The sequence below is a fragment of the Megalops cyprinoides genome, chromosome 8, assembly GCF_013368585.1.
Source record: "Megalops cyprinoides isolate fMegCyp1 chromosome 8, fMegCyp1.pri, whole genome shotgun sequence".
Classification (NCBI taxonomy): domain Eukaryota; kingdom Metazoa; phylum Chordata; class Actinopteri; order Elopiformes; family Megalopidae; genus Megalops; species Megalops cyprinoides.
Genome location: NC_050590.1, coordinates 7181845 through 7198409, shown reverse-complemented (window position 1 = coordinate 7198409; position 16565 = coordinate 7181845). Strand labels below are relative to the sequence as shown.

The 16565-nt window shown below is 41.1% G+C and overlaps 1 protein-coding gene across 2 annotated transcripts; it reads left to right on the top strand.

Moving 5' to 3' along the window:
- Positions 1 to 1598: 1598 nt before the first annotated feature.
- Positions 1599 to 14861, top strand: morf4l1 (mortality factor 4 like 1). 2 transcript variants are annotated; one of them, XM_036534975.1, is made up of 12 exons: positions 1599 to 1722; positions 3288 to 3334; positions 3917 to 3984; positions 6596 to 6682; positions 7704 to 7784; positions 8751 to 8776; positions 9764 to 9852; positions 11119 to 11220; positions 11535 to 11623; positions 11941 to 12113; positions 13773 to 13857; positions 14636 to 14861. In XM_036534975.1, the coding sequence occupies exons 1-12, from the start codon at positions 1683 to 1685 to the stop codon at positions 14718 to 14720; spliced, it is 972 nt and encodes a 323-aa protein (XP_036390868.1). In that variant the 5' UTR covers positions 1599 to 1682; the 3' UTR covers positions 14721 to 14861. The 2 variants fall into 2 exon arrangements, with proteins under 2 accessions (XP_036390868.1, XP_036390869.1); XM_036534976.1 differs by lacking the exon at positions 1599 to 1722 and adding an exon at positions 2810 to 2827.
- Positions 14862 to 16565: the final 1704 nt, after the last annotated feature.

The following is a 16565-nucleotide window of genomic DNA, read 5'->3' as shown; positions in this document are numbered from 1 at the left end:
ATTTGTATTGACCTCAGGGGATCTGGATAAGTTGCTGTGTTTGCAGCAGAAGCCCAGGCTACCAATGGAGGCGGCTTGTACTGTGCATGTGTCTCTGTCAATAAGCCCAGCACATTGGACCCTCCCAATAAAGCACGTGCTCCTATCATGCTACCTCATTACATTATACTACATTACATTACTCTCATTTAGCAGACAGTCTCAGAAAAAAAAAGAAAGCTCTGCCAACATTTTGCAACATTTTACCCCATCTAAATGAGAAGATAGTAAGATGCTTAAAGCAGGACCAGGAAACAAGCCTGCTGGAAGAGGAGGCAGGGTGCAGTGGAGCACTGTGTTACCTCCCTGCTGAGGACAGAATTGCCTTTGTCTGCAGGCCCCCACATAGTCTGCAATGACTAACCTAAGGAACAGAGTTGTGACCAAGCAGAAAGGAAGAGGCGTCTGCTAGACACAGCCAGCAGATGGATAAGCTCACTGGCCATCTTCCGATGCAGACTGAAGACGCACCTCTTCAAACTGCATCTCAGTTCCACCTCGGTCCCCACCCCCTAACACCTGCTATTTGTATTACTACCTGTTTATTTTACATGCAGTATCACAATGTGTTTTGGATTCTGTGGCCTAGTGACTGATGTATGGTAGCATACACTTGGCTTCCCTTGTGTACTCAGGTTGCACATGTTAACTTAGGGTAGAGCTTGAATAGTGTTATGTTCACATTCACTGGTCTGGGATGGTTGTTAGCCTGGTTTGACACTGTTGCTCATTCAACTTGAATGGATACACTTCTGTTCTTTTGTGCTGGAAGTCACTCTGGATAAGACCGTCTGCTAAATGTATGTAATGTAATGTGATGTAATGTAAGATGGCTGTGTTCTCAAGCCCAGAGCAATGACCATCGTCAAGGTCAAAGACACATGGTTCATTACATACCATATTGCTCAACACAATAAGGAGCGGCTAGTGCTTAACTGTTGCTTTAGGGACAGAACACAGTCGTGAATGAGCACTGATCTTGTTTTGAGTCTGTGGTTGCTAGGAATCCTGATTATGCCACCGGTGAAAATCATACATTCTGGGATGCCTCAGAGCGAGCCAGTGGCTAAAAAGCCTGTCTGTCCACCAAGGATGAGTAGAACCATATTCATGCACGTGTATTATTAGTGTGCTTTCCTAAAAATATAAAATCTAATTATACTACTAGCTCTTGCGCCTATCATTTCTAAAAGGGAATCTGGAGCATTACTGTTAACCCATACATTTTTCCAATTATAGTTTACGGCCGAGACTACTTTTTAAGCCAAAGATGCCATCCAGGAAACCGGAGCACAACTGCTGGTCTAGCGCATCATGCACACGCGTACACCCAAAAGATACACATACAGCGCCCTCCATCTTTATTCATACTTCTTTCTAAATAGGGATAATATGCTGCTTAACCTTGATAGCATGGCAGACAGTGACGTTATATTTCTCTCAAACAATGTACTATTCAAGCGCGAAACACTCTCACTGATTTGCGGAACGATACGTTGACGCAACCAGACATTAGAGGCCACCTGACCGATTTGCGTCGCGCATCAGTGACGCAGCCAAGCGCCTTCACTGTGTCTGGATACAATCGGAGCTGGCGATGCCTGAATTTGATTTTTCAGATATTTTAATAGTTTAATCTGTGAATGGCGCCAAAACAGGACCCTAAGCCTAAATTTCAAGAAGGTAAGGAACGGCTGAATTTGTAATTTACGGTTAAAATAAGCCTACGTTTTCTTTGCAGCACACCCTGTTTTTGATGTGCAGTTAGCTCCGATTTGCGTGCGCTTGTTTCAATGGCGCGCCCGGGAGGCTTTGAAAAGGATATAGCCTGCTGGTAAAACCAGCACTGTCAGAAAAGCAACGGAATAATGATTTCAGAAACGTTAAAGCAATAAAATATGCACAAGTCTACCGACATTCTTCGATAAGTCTTTCGGTTTTGCATTTGCTTACGAGCTAGCCATTGTTTTCTCAGAAGTCGAAGGACAGGGCTGTTAAACCAAGGCCCTCTTTAGCGCTACAAGCGGGCTACAATAGGAAGGGCTAAGACTTGAGAGCTAGTTAGCTAGTTATCCGAGCCAGCTATGATCTGGCGTCGAAAAAAAAGCTAGCGACCTCGCAAGCGTTTAAAAAGATGTTGGTTGCGAGTTCGCTAAATTTCTGCAAGGAAAACCACTATCACGTTCTATTAGCAACCGAGTTAACCAGCCTCATTCCGCCGAGAAACACGGGTGTGCTAAGTTGGCTAGTTCCTGGCCGATTGTGAGCTAATTGACTGTAACACAAGTCACATTTTGATACCGAACCACCGTGATTTTTTTATGTAGCTATGTAGCTTGCTGATTGCTTTTACGAAAGCACAACAATGCTTATTTAACGCAGCATTTGTGCAGCCATCTGTCTTTTTGGGCAGGGAAAGCAGTCACACAGAAAGTTAGCCACATTGGCTAGTACATATTACATGGTAAGGTTGCCAGCAAGCCGTGCCTAAGATTAAAATTTGATCCAGGAATCACACAATAACGTATTCCGTTATCGCGTTGTTGACCGTGTAGAATTTCGAATTCCACCTGACAGAATTTCGAATTCCATCAATATTTTTGTCGTGGCTATCAAGTGTTCTCAATAAATAAATAAAACGTTTAGCTAAAGTTTCGCCTGCCTCATTCGCAAGGTGACACATTTTTCTGAGATGCCTCCTTGTATGAACTAAAGTTTACGTCAGTCAACTAGCAACATTGTGAAGAAACAACTTCCTGTACTATGTAACAGCAATTTGCCTTCATTGGTAAGTCTTCCAGGTTATTTCCACCTCTCCTGCAGAATTCTGCTCGTAACATTAGACCAGTTCATTTGACTGTAAAGTACACGTAGCATCTTAAATGACCTAGTAATGTACTCATTTCAAGCTGCACAAAATCCCCGCATTGTATGCCATCACTTTTTCCAATTTTTTGTTCACAATTTATGTTGTGAATACAACAACCAAGAGTGGGCAAGTGTCTGTAGAATTGTTTCAGGTGTACTGTACTGTCTTTGCCCACCCAGACTGTGTACTCTGATCCACAGACAGAGGCTTTGCTCAACCTGGTAGTGCTACTTGTGATTTTTGAGAAGGGTGTGTGCAAGCTTCCTCTTTAAGATGTTAAACTCAGGTGAAGCGGGTAAAACAATGGTGTTCACTCTACAGAGCATCTTGGTCCTGGTGTGATTGTAATGCCGTTAACGTTTGTCGTCTTGCTTTTCAGGTGAACGAGTTCTGTGTTTTCATGGGCCATTGCTCTACGAAGCTAAGGTATACTCCCTACTCCCTTGGTCCGCATTTGTTTTCTTTCGAAGTGGTGCCTGGAATAAAAATTAAATCATTTGCATTGTCTCTTTCAAAAATGGAAATGAGTCCTAACCCTCTGCGGGTGGGCGTAACACAATGAATTCCACGTTTGATCCTGAGGTGCATATTTATGTTTAAACAGACACAAAGCTGGTAGATTGAATTAGCTGTAGCATAGCAGTTTATGTTCTGAAAGGGGGTGGATGAGTACCAAGCATCTGTTTTAGAGCTTAAAGGTGAGCAGTTAAGTGTGGGAAGGGGGCTGTCCTCCTTGACCAGGAGGAATGACTCTGAGGAAGCCTTTGCCAGCCATATAAGAGATCTCTAATCAACAGTCCCTTGATGAATATAAAGGAAAAAATTAATCAAGTAGACTGGCGTTTTGTGATGTTAGAATAGGTCTTCATGTTAATTTGGCTTCACATTGTCATTTTTGTGCATGCTATACTGAAATCGTTATGTTTTCAGTGACGATATGCTGAGAAAAGTCTTTGTCGTGTTCATGTATATTTATGAATTTAACATTTGCTCTTTTTTTTTTTACAGTGTGTAAAAGTTAATATCAAGGACAAGCAAGTGAAATACTTCATTCATTATAGCGGATGGAATAAGAAGTGAGTTTCCAGATACGTTGTTTGTGTTGGTATTGTTGTGAATGGCACATATTTTTTAATCACTTCCCTTTCACACTTGGGAGTGTTTTATATGTGGGTGCACAGAACTGAACTTGGAACTGCTGTCGTTTCAGGTGTAAATGTATCAGACTTTAACTATGAAACACCTGCTAGGGGGCTGTTGAATAATGATTTATCTTGAAGAAAGTGGGAATATGTTAAAAAGGCAAAAGACTGGGAGGCACAGTCCCAGTTTAATTTAAAAAAGTAAAGTCTTGAACGTTTACTTGTCTTACTTTGGTGGTGCACAAAAAAAAAAGTCAAAAATCCCTGAGGGAGTTGCATTTCAGCAGCGTCCAACAGCCAAGAGCTGGAATTGATTAGTGTGTGTTAGGGTTTGCATGGTCGTACTGAGAAGGCTGGAGGTATCATTGACTTTGACTCAGTCCTCCTGTATTCTCAAAAGTGGTGTGTCTGTGCTGAAGCTGAGCGTAAGAGCTCTACAGATGCTTCAGCTGCTGTTGCGGTAGCCGCTGGTCTTCCGTGATTATAAGTCAAGGGTCAGCCTGAGCACTGCAGTGCTGATTCAAAATCAAGCTGATTACTTACGTCTTTTAGAAAGGAATAATTCAGTGCTGAAGGGTTTTGAGAGAGGGGGGGGGGGGGGGGGGGGGCGCGAGAGAGAGCGAGAGAGAGAGGGAGGGGGAGAGGGAGAGAGAGAGGGAGAGAGAGAGGGAGAGAGAGAGGGAGAGAGAGTGTGAGCGAGCCAGTTGCAGGCAACCTGCTGAGGAAACCATGCATTGCGCTTGCCGCCTGTTGTCATTGATTCTTCAGTCAGCACCCACTGATTTAATAGCTGTAAGTTTAGAAGTACTTGTTTCAGAGTTTTAAATGTTAAAATTGCGTGAATTCTGACAGATGAAATCAGGTGACAGTTTTTGTCCTCAGATTTCACGGTTTCAGTGGATCGGTTTTTTTTTTTCGGAGTATAGATTTGAACAGCAGTAAGGATATGCATGGCACCATGCAGGGCTTTTCACACTTACTTTAGCCCTGAGCTAAGAACTGTCTTAGCCCAGGCTAATGCAGCTTTTAGCCTATGGCTGAGCGCCGTTTCACAACTTGCATTCCAAAGTGGTATAACACCACCCTTACCCTTGGGTGAGGTTACTCTGCTCAGAAGCAGGGCTAGCACTGACTTTTTGGGGTCTATGGTGCTAATCACAGTGCTAAACTTGCCAGTGTGAAATGTGAGTCAGTTAACCTGGGGATAAGGAAAGCCCTGGGCTAAAAAATATTAAGTGTGAAAAGCCTGTATTTGTCCTGTTGCAAACTCTATCGGTGCATACCTCATTAAAGTATTCATCCACAGTTCAATGTCAAATATATCTATGTATCGTGTGTGTGTGTGTATATATATACACACACACCCCCCCCCCCCCCCCAATGTGTGCAGATGTAGCCAGTACATTTGTCCATTGATATTTGCATCGGAGTTGTTTTAATATTGTCCAGAACAAGGCAAAACTACGCATATCATAACATATATTTTATGATTTCGTTATTTTCCTCTGCGTATATCCTCTGCACTATTGTAAAAAAAAAAAAAAAAAAATCTTAGGAGTGCAGCGTGCCTGTGGAGGCAAACTAATAGTCTTTGATCCCTTAAACAAACCTGCCAGTCATTCTGAAATCGTGACGCCAGCTTGCAGGTAATAAAGCTGTTACCCAGCATTCAAGAAGCTTAATTTGTATCCACAGTGAAAGCTGATCACAACTGCTGCATTTAGCTACAGGATGAAACAACAGTAAGACAATACTAGCAATAAATATGGCTGCAAGCAGGGATAACAAGAGCAAAGTAAAGCTATATGTTTTATACGAAAAAAGTGGCCATTTTTCTTAAATTATGTGCAAACCTTCTTGTCTTCTTGCCACTCTTGGCAGGGGAAAAAAAAATGTAGAGTTCAAAATGTCCCTCGGAATTTGAATCTGTGGCATTTTAGGGGGAAAAAATGTGTTGCCTATTGAAGTGAACACATGTTGAAAATCAGTGAAAATAACATGGGTCACTAATTTCTTAATTTTTTTTCTATTTGTTTGGTAAAAATAAATATACAGTAACACACCTTTTATTAATGTATCAGGTGTTACACACACTTGAGAATTAGTCTACAAGATGGCATTATTAAACTAAAGGTTATAGTTATGACTACAGAAATGGCTAAAGTGCTGTTAAATGAAGGTTTTTGTGTCATAAAATGATGTTTTTACAAACATACTCATGGATCAGGGTTTACCAGATCATCACGGAAGGGTGACTGCCTGTAATTATGATTATGACACACCAAATTATCATTTGGTGTGTCAAATCATCTCTGCAAATCATCTGTCAAATTTCAAGTTGTATTTAGCCAGTTCAAATGGGAAATTATGAGGGAGCCAAATTGTAAGGAGCAGATGTGGAATTTAGCTAGGAAGCTCCCTACTGTTTTGTGAATGAGATTTCTAATGCAAAGTAAAAAAAAAATAATAATAATAATGAACAGGAGAGAGACTAACTGGTCTACACTTTTCTAGTGAGTGTGTGTTTTTTTTTTCCTGTTTACAGCTGGGATGAATGGGTTCCTGAGAGCAGAGTGCTCAAGTATGTGGATACCAACCTGCAGAAACAAAAAGAGCTTCAAAAGGCCAATCAGTGAGTCTTTTCATTTACGATGAGGTGGCGTGTCGAGGGCTTTGAATTAACCATATTTGGTATATGTGAGTTTTTTGTCTTGATCACAGTATAACTGTTTCAGGAATTTAATATTGCTAAAATGACACGTAAAGTATTTGTTGGTCCTGTGATTTGTTTGTTTCAGTGTGGATGTGGTAAGGAAGTAGGGCTGAGTTAATTGAGTGATGTGGTTTAACATCCTTTGAATTATCTTCTTTGTAAATGAAATTTGTTGTTGGGCTTATGTTTGTGACGGTGAAAATAAGGTGCACATACTTCTTAAAAATTAAGAATGCTGCCTCCAGCAAATTAATATTCAGATTGGTTTTTGTCTTAAATGAAATTCAATTTTCCAAACACTTGGGTCTGAAACAATTGAATAACTGCAATTAAGATAAACTGAACCAAGTGCCCCATATCCTTTAAAGGATGCATAACCGACAAAAATTAAATTTTAGAAATTGAAATACCTTTCCTTTTATATTTTTCACTAGCACAAATATACTTTAACAAAAGTTCATTAGTCATCTCACTGCATGGTTTTTTTTCAGATATCACTTAGAGGAAAATGGAAGACTGAAATCCAGATCAGCAGTCAGTTTGCAATGAAATAAATCTGTGTTTGAACAAAAAACATTATACAGTACAACCCTATGACTAATACTGGCAAATGTCCCTTTATCCTTTACCCTGTTGCACTGTTTCGGTTTTTCCACAAAGATTCACAAGAGTCTACTCTGCTACTTCTAATAGAAGCAGGGCCATTCAATGAAGCTCTCATCTGTTGCGATATTAATAGCTCCTTTGCTTTCAAGTGGTTTATCATGACGAGTTATGGCTGGTCCTTAGTAGCAGCCTATTTTTTTCTTTTTTTGGCCTTGTGAGGTACAGGAACAACAAGCCTTTACCCCAGTTCACTCCAATGCAGGTTGCTGAGAGACCTTATAGGAGGTTTTTCCCTGTGTGCTGTTACTACCTTGTTAACCTCTGTCTTCCCCAGGGACCATTATGTTGAGGGAAAGATGAGGGGCGTCGCACCAAACAAGAAGATTACTGCTGTGCAGCAGAAAAATGTTGATCTGTGAGTACCTCTCCTCGTTTACTCTCCTGTCTCTAAGCGTGTTTACACCAGAGGGAACATTTGAACAGGGTTTTGTTTATTCACAGTGTTCAAAGCCATTGACTACTCCACTCTTCAGTTGCAAGCCCTTAGTATTCAGACTGGTTCCCTGCACACACTTATGTATGTTTTCTGTATTGAGCAAATTTTAACTACAGATTGGTCAACCCTGTAACGCTGCATTGTGACATTGAGCGTGGAAGGATGTTATTTTCATTGGAAAGTTGGTGCAGAAGGTGGTCTTTTTTCCCCACTGATTATTATTCCATAGCATAGTGTAAACAGTGATGTTTTATTCTTGTCTAGATACAAGAAAGTCAGTTGAGGCTGTGTGTGTTGTCTGGCCAGAGCCATGTGGCTGCGGGCTCAATCGGGGGGCATTTCCATGCAGCTTTAGGTGTGAAGCTGAGATTGCTGTGACCTGCAGTAAAATTTCCAGTGAGCCTTTTGTTTCTCCCCCTGATGAAAAAAATGCTAAATATTTTGCTCTGTATGTTTTTTAAAAAAAAAAAAAAAAAAAAAGAAGAGAAAAACATTCATTTTCTCTCAATCGGGGGGCATTTCCATGCAGCTTTAGGTGTGAAGCTGAGATTGCTGTGACCTGCAGTAAAATTTCCAGTGAGCCTTTTGTTTCTCCCCCTGATGAAAAAAATGCTAAATATTTTGCCCTGTATGTTTAAAAAAAAAGAAGAGGAAAAACATTCATTTTCTCTCATGCCTTCCAAAATGAGAAGATACGACACTGTCCTCTGGGTCTGAATTCGAACTGGACTTGTGCTCATAGTCCTGTGTGTAGGCATAGTTAACACCACGCCATGACACAAAAATTAGTGACAGTGACAGTGCACTGGGTGTTGTGTGATCTGGTGTCTGCTTATGGTTTCTGTCAGTCAAGGTAACAATCTTATTTTTTTTTTCCCCTTCTAGGAAAACAAAAAAGAACAAACAGAAAAGTAAGTGGGTGTTGGTGTATTTTTTTTATGTGCCGTTTGTTCAATAAATGTTTGATTATTGCCATTCTCTGTTCTTGGGGTACATCCCTTTGTCACTTTTATGAAAAGGTATTGTTTGTGTTTCATTAAATGACTTTGTCTCATCGGTGTCAGGTGCTAAATTAATATTGACTGAGCAGATAAGACATTAACTGAAAGAGGATTTTACCTGCATAAGCAGAAACTTGGTCCAGTGTGCTGTGACAAATCAAGGATTTGAAAGGGTTTAACTGTGCAATTTTTGTTTGCAGTAATATGTTGTCACCGGCACTATCAACGTTTAAATAAATCTGGGCATCAATAAAAAAAAAAAAAAAAAAAAAAAATTCCCCTTTTCCTGTCACCCTTTGGTGTTTGCCGGCCTCAGAGCAGAGCAGTTATGGCCGACGCATAGATATGCTGTTTGATGAAAAGGGCTCTAACACCAGGAGACTGTTCACTGAATATTCATTCAAGTCGTGTAAAACTGACAGCCCATAGAAGAAATCTTGTTCATGAGCTTAATTTGAATTCACTGAACTGGAAGGGGAGCTGCCAGCTTGAGATTTTCTCAAAGGGTGTTGGTGTGTGTGTGGGGGGGGGATTTATCTATTCCCAAATTGATTCTTCTGTAACAGCAGATTACAAATACAAGTGTACCTATTACCACTCCTGTGGACAGCCTCAGGAGTTCAGCTGGCAGTGACCATAATGAAATAATCCTGTGTAGTGATAGTGATAGCACTTTCATTCATCTTAAATGTGATTTTCAAAATGACAGGGAATCGGAGTCCTCTGGAGTTTACATTGAAACAGGTCCTGAAAGTCTTCACTGCGGTATCGATCCGCTTGCGCTATCCTCAGACCTGGATAGTGTGCGGTGATAACCATATGGACTGACGCTGTAATAGTAATAACATGCACAGTACTGCACTGATATGAGTGTTGCTGGTGATGCTTTGTCTGCAGCTCCAGGGGCGGGCGAGGGTACCAGCATGGGTGAGATGCCACAGCCTCCCCGAAAGAAGAGGGCACGCGTTGACCCAACTGTGGAAAGCGTACGTTTGCCAAAAACGCTCTCTCGCACTGTACTGTCGTGTCCGTCTGAGCCGCACCAGCGTGGACATGCGTGTTTTACCTCTGTGTAATGTCAGCGGTGGGTTGTGCCAGACTGTTTTGGAACAAGGAATTAACGCCGGTACCTGGTCAAACTCAAGCCAGCTGTCTGCAGTCCCTTGCATATCATACCCACCTTGATCCCCAGGGTCATTGCTGTGAAGGAGACATTTAGAGAAATGGAGGAGTAAACCAGCGGTCCTGGTAAATAGCTTCATTGGTTTTGCAGTAACCATGCTTCACTTTGAGAATCTTGAATACGTGTAGCAAAAGCACATCAGTTGTTTATTATAGCTTTATTCAAGTGATTATTATAGTAGTTTCTCATTGAATAGTCTGTTTCCTGTACACTTGGATTAGTAAGAAGGAGTGCATTTGTCTGTCTAACGATGTCTGTCTCATGCATATGTGATAACTGCGTGTAATATTAAAAAAGGGTCTCAGAGGTCCTGGAATGCACTGAACTGATGAAGACCTGTGTAGGGTGAAAACATTAGCGTGACCAGACACATTAAATGGGAATTATTTTTCTTTAGAAATGTAATTAGACTTTAACCAGACTTTAAGCCTGTTGAAATTGAAATTGAAGACCTGAAAAGATCTATTGGCACACGGTTGAAAATGGTAGGGGGGGAGAAACGTGAGTCAAAATATGAATGCGTGTAACTTTACAGCTTGTAAAGATATTGTAGAAAATTCTCATAAAATTATGTGTGAACAGATGATCTTCTGAACAATAATGTGCGGTAAAATAAATGGTTAAATAAAACACAGCCACAGAACCCAGAAGGTTATCTGTTTAGAGTGCAGTTACAAAGAAGCACAGTGTGCCAACTTAACAAAAACAGGTGGTAAAATAAGACTAAACATCCACAATTAGTCTGCCAAGGCCCCAACACTCCCTTTGGTTAACCAATCGGATTACTTTTTTGGCATTGTGCACAACCCATGCCAACCTTGATGTGAGCCTTCAGAACTTAGAACTTGATGTTGGTGTTCCCCTTTAATATCTTGTTGTTCCCCCCCATCTGACGGAAAGGGGTGAGACCACAGTGCCACCACAGTCCCCAGATTATGAAATCTGCCTCTTTCACTCTTGGGGCTGTAGAGTCGGGTCGCTAAATTGTTCTGAGTGAGATGTTGAGGCAGAAGTGGTGTGGCTGGAAATGGGACGAGCATTTCACCTCACACGACCCGCCTGCTTTCAGGAGGAGACGTTCATAAACCGAGTGGAGGTGAAAGTCAAGATCCCGGAAGAGCTGAAACCGTGGCTGGTAGATGACTGGGACCTGATCACGAGACAGAAACAGGTGAATGCAGGACCCCCCCCCTCCCCTCCAATTTCGGCAAGTCCCTCTCCCTGGAAAATGGTCTGCGTACGCCTGGCGACCAAGCACATAGCCTGCTTGCCAGCCTACACTACCATATAGAAGCCATTTATTTTCCGTCTTGTTCCAGCAGTTCCTGGGACACCTTCTTTCCACCTCGTTGAGCTTATTCCTGAAGGAAATATCACAGTGGTTATGTTGCTGAATTTTCTATTAGCGCCTGCTATGAAGCGTTTTCTGGTTTTAACTGAGCCGAGGTCCCACCTGTGTGTTAACTTCCTGATTGATTGTTTCAGCTCTTTCACCTGCCTGCCAAGAAGAATGTCGATACCGTCCTAGAGGACTATGCAAACTATAAAAAATCGAGAGGCAACTCTGACAACAAGTAAGTTTCTTAAAAAAAAAAACAAAAAAAACAAAGAAATGGAGGGGGAGAAGGAGATCCCACTGAATCAATTTAAGTGTCAGTTTTTTTGGACTGCCCTGTGATTAGAGCCAATGTGTCAAGTTCAATTAACTCAGAGGCGGCGCATGTCGATTTTCACAAAGCAAAATGAAGTCAGAAGTTTTCCCAGCTGCCAAAGCTTGTAAATTGCAATATGGAATGGATCGATGTGTTTAAGATTTACTTATTTTAAGGTGTAGACCCCTCCCGGCATCTGAGATGCTAAATTTGCCCCCACCTTTCTTTGTCTGTTCCAGAGAGTATGCTGTGAATGAGGTGGTTGCGGGAATCAGGGAGTACTTCAATGTCATGCTGGGCACCCAGCTGCTGTACAAGTTTGAGCGGCCGCAGTACGCGGAGATCCTGGCCAACCACCCGGATGCACCCATGTCCCAAATCTACGGGGCCCCCCACCTGCTCAGGCTTTTTGGTAAATGGCTGCCAGCAGCACTGCCGCATTTTTCGCTACAGTGGAGTGCCCATCTGTCCGATGTGACCAGCACCAGGTTGTTTCCGTGAGAATTTTTATCATATGTAAGATGGCAGATGAGACTTTCGGAGCAGCCCAGGTTGGCAGCTGGATGTCAGGCTGTATGCGTTAATACATGTTCTAAACTTTTGCGGCTAAAAAAATGTATATTTGATGTTGGCATTTAATAATATTTGATGATAAGATGCTAAGGATGGCTTTTATATCCATCCTGAAGTTGTAGAGTGTGTTTTTGGTCAACAGAAAGGCTTGAGCTTTGGTAGATGTTCTGGCACATTTTTGTTGTTTATCAGCAATACGACTCTAGGGTGACAAATTAGGTCTTCCTTGAGTAATAGCTGATCAGGTCAGAGCTGTTCACAGAATCCTCACCTTGAGTCATGAGGCAGTTCTGTGTGAGGCCTTTGAAGTCATTCTGTGCTAAATGAGATTAACCTTGGCATTACCGTTTCATGACGTTGTCGTGGAGATTAATAAGTAATTGTAAATTACAATGTAAGTGACACATTGACTGAGATTTTCGTTTCTCCTTTTGGATCTGTTCATTTTTTGTTTTGTTTTGTAATTTTCAGGCGTTTGTATTGTCACTCATTCTCTGAGTATGATGACAGGGTCATTTTCTTGATGAAAGACTACAGAAATGTTAATTCATCAAGCAATCTAAACACAGTCTTTCACAGGAAACATTGTATTAAAGGCTCAAAATTGAAGTAAATATACATTTTATATATTTTTTAGCCACTGCAATTAAAGGAAATTAAGCAGCAAAAAGCATAAATGGCATTTCAGTGATACAAAAAAAGATGCAATTAGTGATACGATGTAAAGAAACTGCTTCCATAGCGGCTGCAAATTGCTTGCAGCTGTCCCCAAGTGTTTATGTTGATGAAAGCGCTTTGTTTAAACAAGAATTAGGTCATGCGGATAATGGGGAGCGTGAATGAGTGTGACAAATATAAATATAGTGATGAAAAGAAAACATTTGTGCCAGGTCTGAAGCATCACACAAGCTGTTTCATTCAGCGTGTTGTATATTGCGCTGGGCAAAGGAGGCCCTTGGAGCACAGTTGGTGGGTGTGAGCTAGTGTGTTTGCAGGTGGATAATGACCACACAGGTGTGTGTGATGTGATTGGCTTCACCTCTGTACAAAACTCCTTCTCCCCTTCACTTTTACCTGAACTTTCTGTTAAGATGTATGTGTAGGGAGATTAGTATTGTAAAAATGTTACTTTTCATGGAGTCGTAGACCTGTCTTACCATTGATGAATGGGATCCAAGCTGTTTTTTAGGATTTTGTGTTTGAATTACATGTCAGTCCTGTTGAAGATATTTGAAATCCCCAGTTTAAAACATCTGGGAAAACCAGCTACTGTTTGAATTGTTAACTCTAAAATGTAGAGATTAATGGTCATTCTGTGTCTTCTAAACTAAGGCTGATTTGATACTGTATATAAGGTTACATTAACTTTTGTAGTCAGCTGATAGGCTGCATTCAAAATGAGCAAAGTGTGACTTACATTCTTATGATCACAGACATAAACGGTCATGTGTTTGTGTTTCTGTGTGTGTGTGTGCGTGTTTGCATTTGCTTCGGACAGTGCGTATTGGAGCCATGCTGGCCTATACTCCTTTGGATGAGAAGAGCCTTGCCCTGCTGCTCAACTACCTGCAGGACTTTCTGAAGTAAGCAGCCCCTGTTGTTGACTCTCATTGTTTAATTAAATCAACCAGTCCCGACTGTGGCGCACAGCGGGCCTGAATGCAACGTGCGGGGATTAGTGCGAGGTGAATTGTGACAGGCTGTTGATTAAAGTCGGGCCTTTTGAGACTAAGGGTTTGTGAAGAGGACAGTAATCATCAATTCATGATGTGCTTTACTGGGAAAATTCATGGGTTTTGGCTGGCAGAAAAGAAAGCTGGCTTGACACCTAGCTCACCCTGCTAACACGCTATTCTGTGGCTCAGCGGTGACAGTAGATTGATTCAGTCAAAATAATCCCACATGCTGACCTCCGTGAATATGGTGTATTCTTTCTGATCAGTACTCTTTGGCAATGGGTAGTATCTTCTGGGGAATGTGTTCTGTTTGCAGCAAATATATATTTAAAATGCTGTAAATATATTAATACGAGTTGTTTTACATATTGATGACCATTGTCTCGTCTTGTGGGGTTTCCTGTCCCGCAACAGCTGTGAGGGTGTGTGTGGGTGTTTTTATGTAAATGCAGTGTGGCTAACAAGATGGCGTAAATGCTAACTAGGCTAGATTGTTTCAGCTTATAATTTACCGTTTTCCCCCATCATACCCTCAACAAGGGTGAGGGTGGACATGTAGGAGGACATAAACAGTGGTTTGGCTACACTTTGAGCGTGTTGACTCGGTGTCTCTAGTTTATTTGTGGCTTGGCAGAGCAGGTTGGGTTACAGAGCTCTCTTCATTGGCTTTGTCTACTCCCGCTAGGTACCTGGTGAAAAATTCCTCCACCCTGTTCAGCGCCAGTGATTATGAAGTGGCTCCGCCTGAATATCACCGCAAGGCGGTCTGAGCGGCCGAACCTTTCGGTGGACATTAGCCGATGGAGAAAGAGCAGCTTTGTTTCCTGGATTGCAGGTAACAGGTTCATCCTTTGAAAAGGAGGGGGAAAAAAAAGACTTGATTTTTTTTTTTTTCTTTTTGTTTTTTTTTTTTTTTTTTTTACACTTGGATCCAATTGAGAAGTTGACCACCCATACTCGGGGGGGGGGGGGGGGGGGAAAGAGAGTTTGCAGACACATGTAGATGTCAAGTCATGACTTGTTATTCCGCAGTTTCTTTCAAATGGAGATAGGCATGTTTCTACCAGTGTTAGAGAGACTTTGTACGTACCCCAGCTTTTGAGATTTTAAGCCATTCCATTGGATCATCTGTTTATTTTTTTTTTCATAATTTTCCATTGATCGCTTTTTGGAAAATGATTGAACTTTTTCCACAAGTGTATATTCATAAATATTTTTGGGGGGGTTTCATAGGACGTGGTAATTTGGGTGCTAAACATGAACTCTGATAAGAGGCAGTCAAGTGTGCGTGCCTGTGTGTATGTTCTGGAAATGTGGAAAAACCAGACACATACATATATTTTGTTGACCTTTTTTTGTTGTTGCCTGATTGGTATATTATCCATGCCTGTCTCTGAAATGTAATTATGCTTTACTGTTAAACTGATTCCACCTTGTACTTTTGTGTGTGTGCTTAAGGGATGGTATTTTTTTGTCTGTTTAACAAAACAAATTGAAAATTTGTGTCCTTACTGGAAACCATTTAAACATATTGACATGATTTTTAGGTCAACAAAGCCCCAGAACTGTTCTGAAATTTGAGAGTCAGCAGTGGTCATTTCTGTTTAGGCCTGGGTATAGGCAGTCCATTTCATGCTACTTTGTTCTTTATTCTGAACCTGGGATCCTATTTCAGTTTTTCCGATATCTGTCACAAGGTTCATTTGCATTATAATACATGTTAATTAATTGGCATAAATTCATTCTCAGAGTCGACGAATTGGGATCTGAAATCCTGTTTGGGATCATTTTACAGTTACGCAGCAACTTCTGTTTGGCTTTAATCCAAGACTCATCTGTAATTGGTTTGCAGACAGTGCAACAGGAACTATATTAAATGGAATCAAGGAAATTGAGACTGGAAGTTGAATAGATTTAAGTTTTTTTTTTTTTTTTTTCCCCTGTAAATTTGATCTGCCATTCCTAATGTGAATGTGGTTATCCTTTGGATGTGTTTTGAAGTGCAACGAGTTTCTGAAGTCTTTTTATTCATTCTCTCATTCATTGTGATGCTGATCAGATTTTCTCTTTCTAACTGAAGACCGCGTTATTCAGTGCAGAACTGTCTGTTTGTTTTCATCAGCATTCTGTTCACTCTCCATTAACATTTTAAATAAAACTCCTTTCAGAACTTCCTGGAGAAGCGGCTTATTTCACTTTTATTAAATATTTCATCACTTCAGATGGCCTGGCACAGCAAGACTTACAAGCCATCCAGGGATAGCAGTGTTATTTCACTTGTTTTTTTTATTTTTAGAGGTTAGTCAGTACTGTTTATTTTTTTCAGTTCTTGTGACTCTCGTTGCCTTAAGTGGCACAGATGACTATTGACGTACCCATTTAGGACATCTTCCAAGACTCCAGCGTCCTAGTACTGACACCCCCAAGTACTGTTAGGCAATTGATCTTGGTGTGGTGGAAAGAGGAAAAGTGCAGTAAGAGGAAGTCCAGTGGTGTCAGGTTAGGACATTACATTATAGGGATGTAACGATACCAAAAACTCACGACAATACCACAATATTTATCGCGATATTAAAAAAACGGAGAAAAATGACTTGAAAAAATGTCCTTTATTA

Bases quoted from the DNA above. Each gene is read 5' to 3' on its own strand.
- morf4l1 (XM_036534975.1), top strand. From the start codon at position 1,683: ATGGCGCCAAAACAGGACCCTAAGCCTAAATTTCAAGAAG. The intron at 6,683-7,703 runs GTGAGTCTTTTC...TGTCTTCCCCAG, and splicing joins GAGCTTCAAAAGGCCAATCA to GGACCATTATGTTGAGGGAA. The intron at 13,858-14,635 runs GTAAGCAGCCCC...TACTCCCGCTAG, and splicing joins TACCTGCAGGACTTTCTGAA to GTACCTGGTGAAAAATTCCT.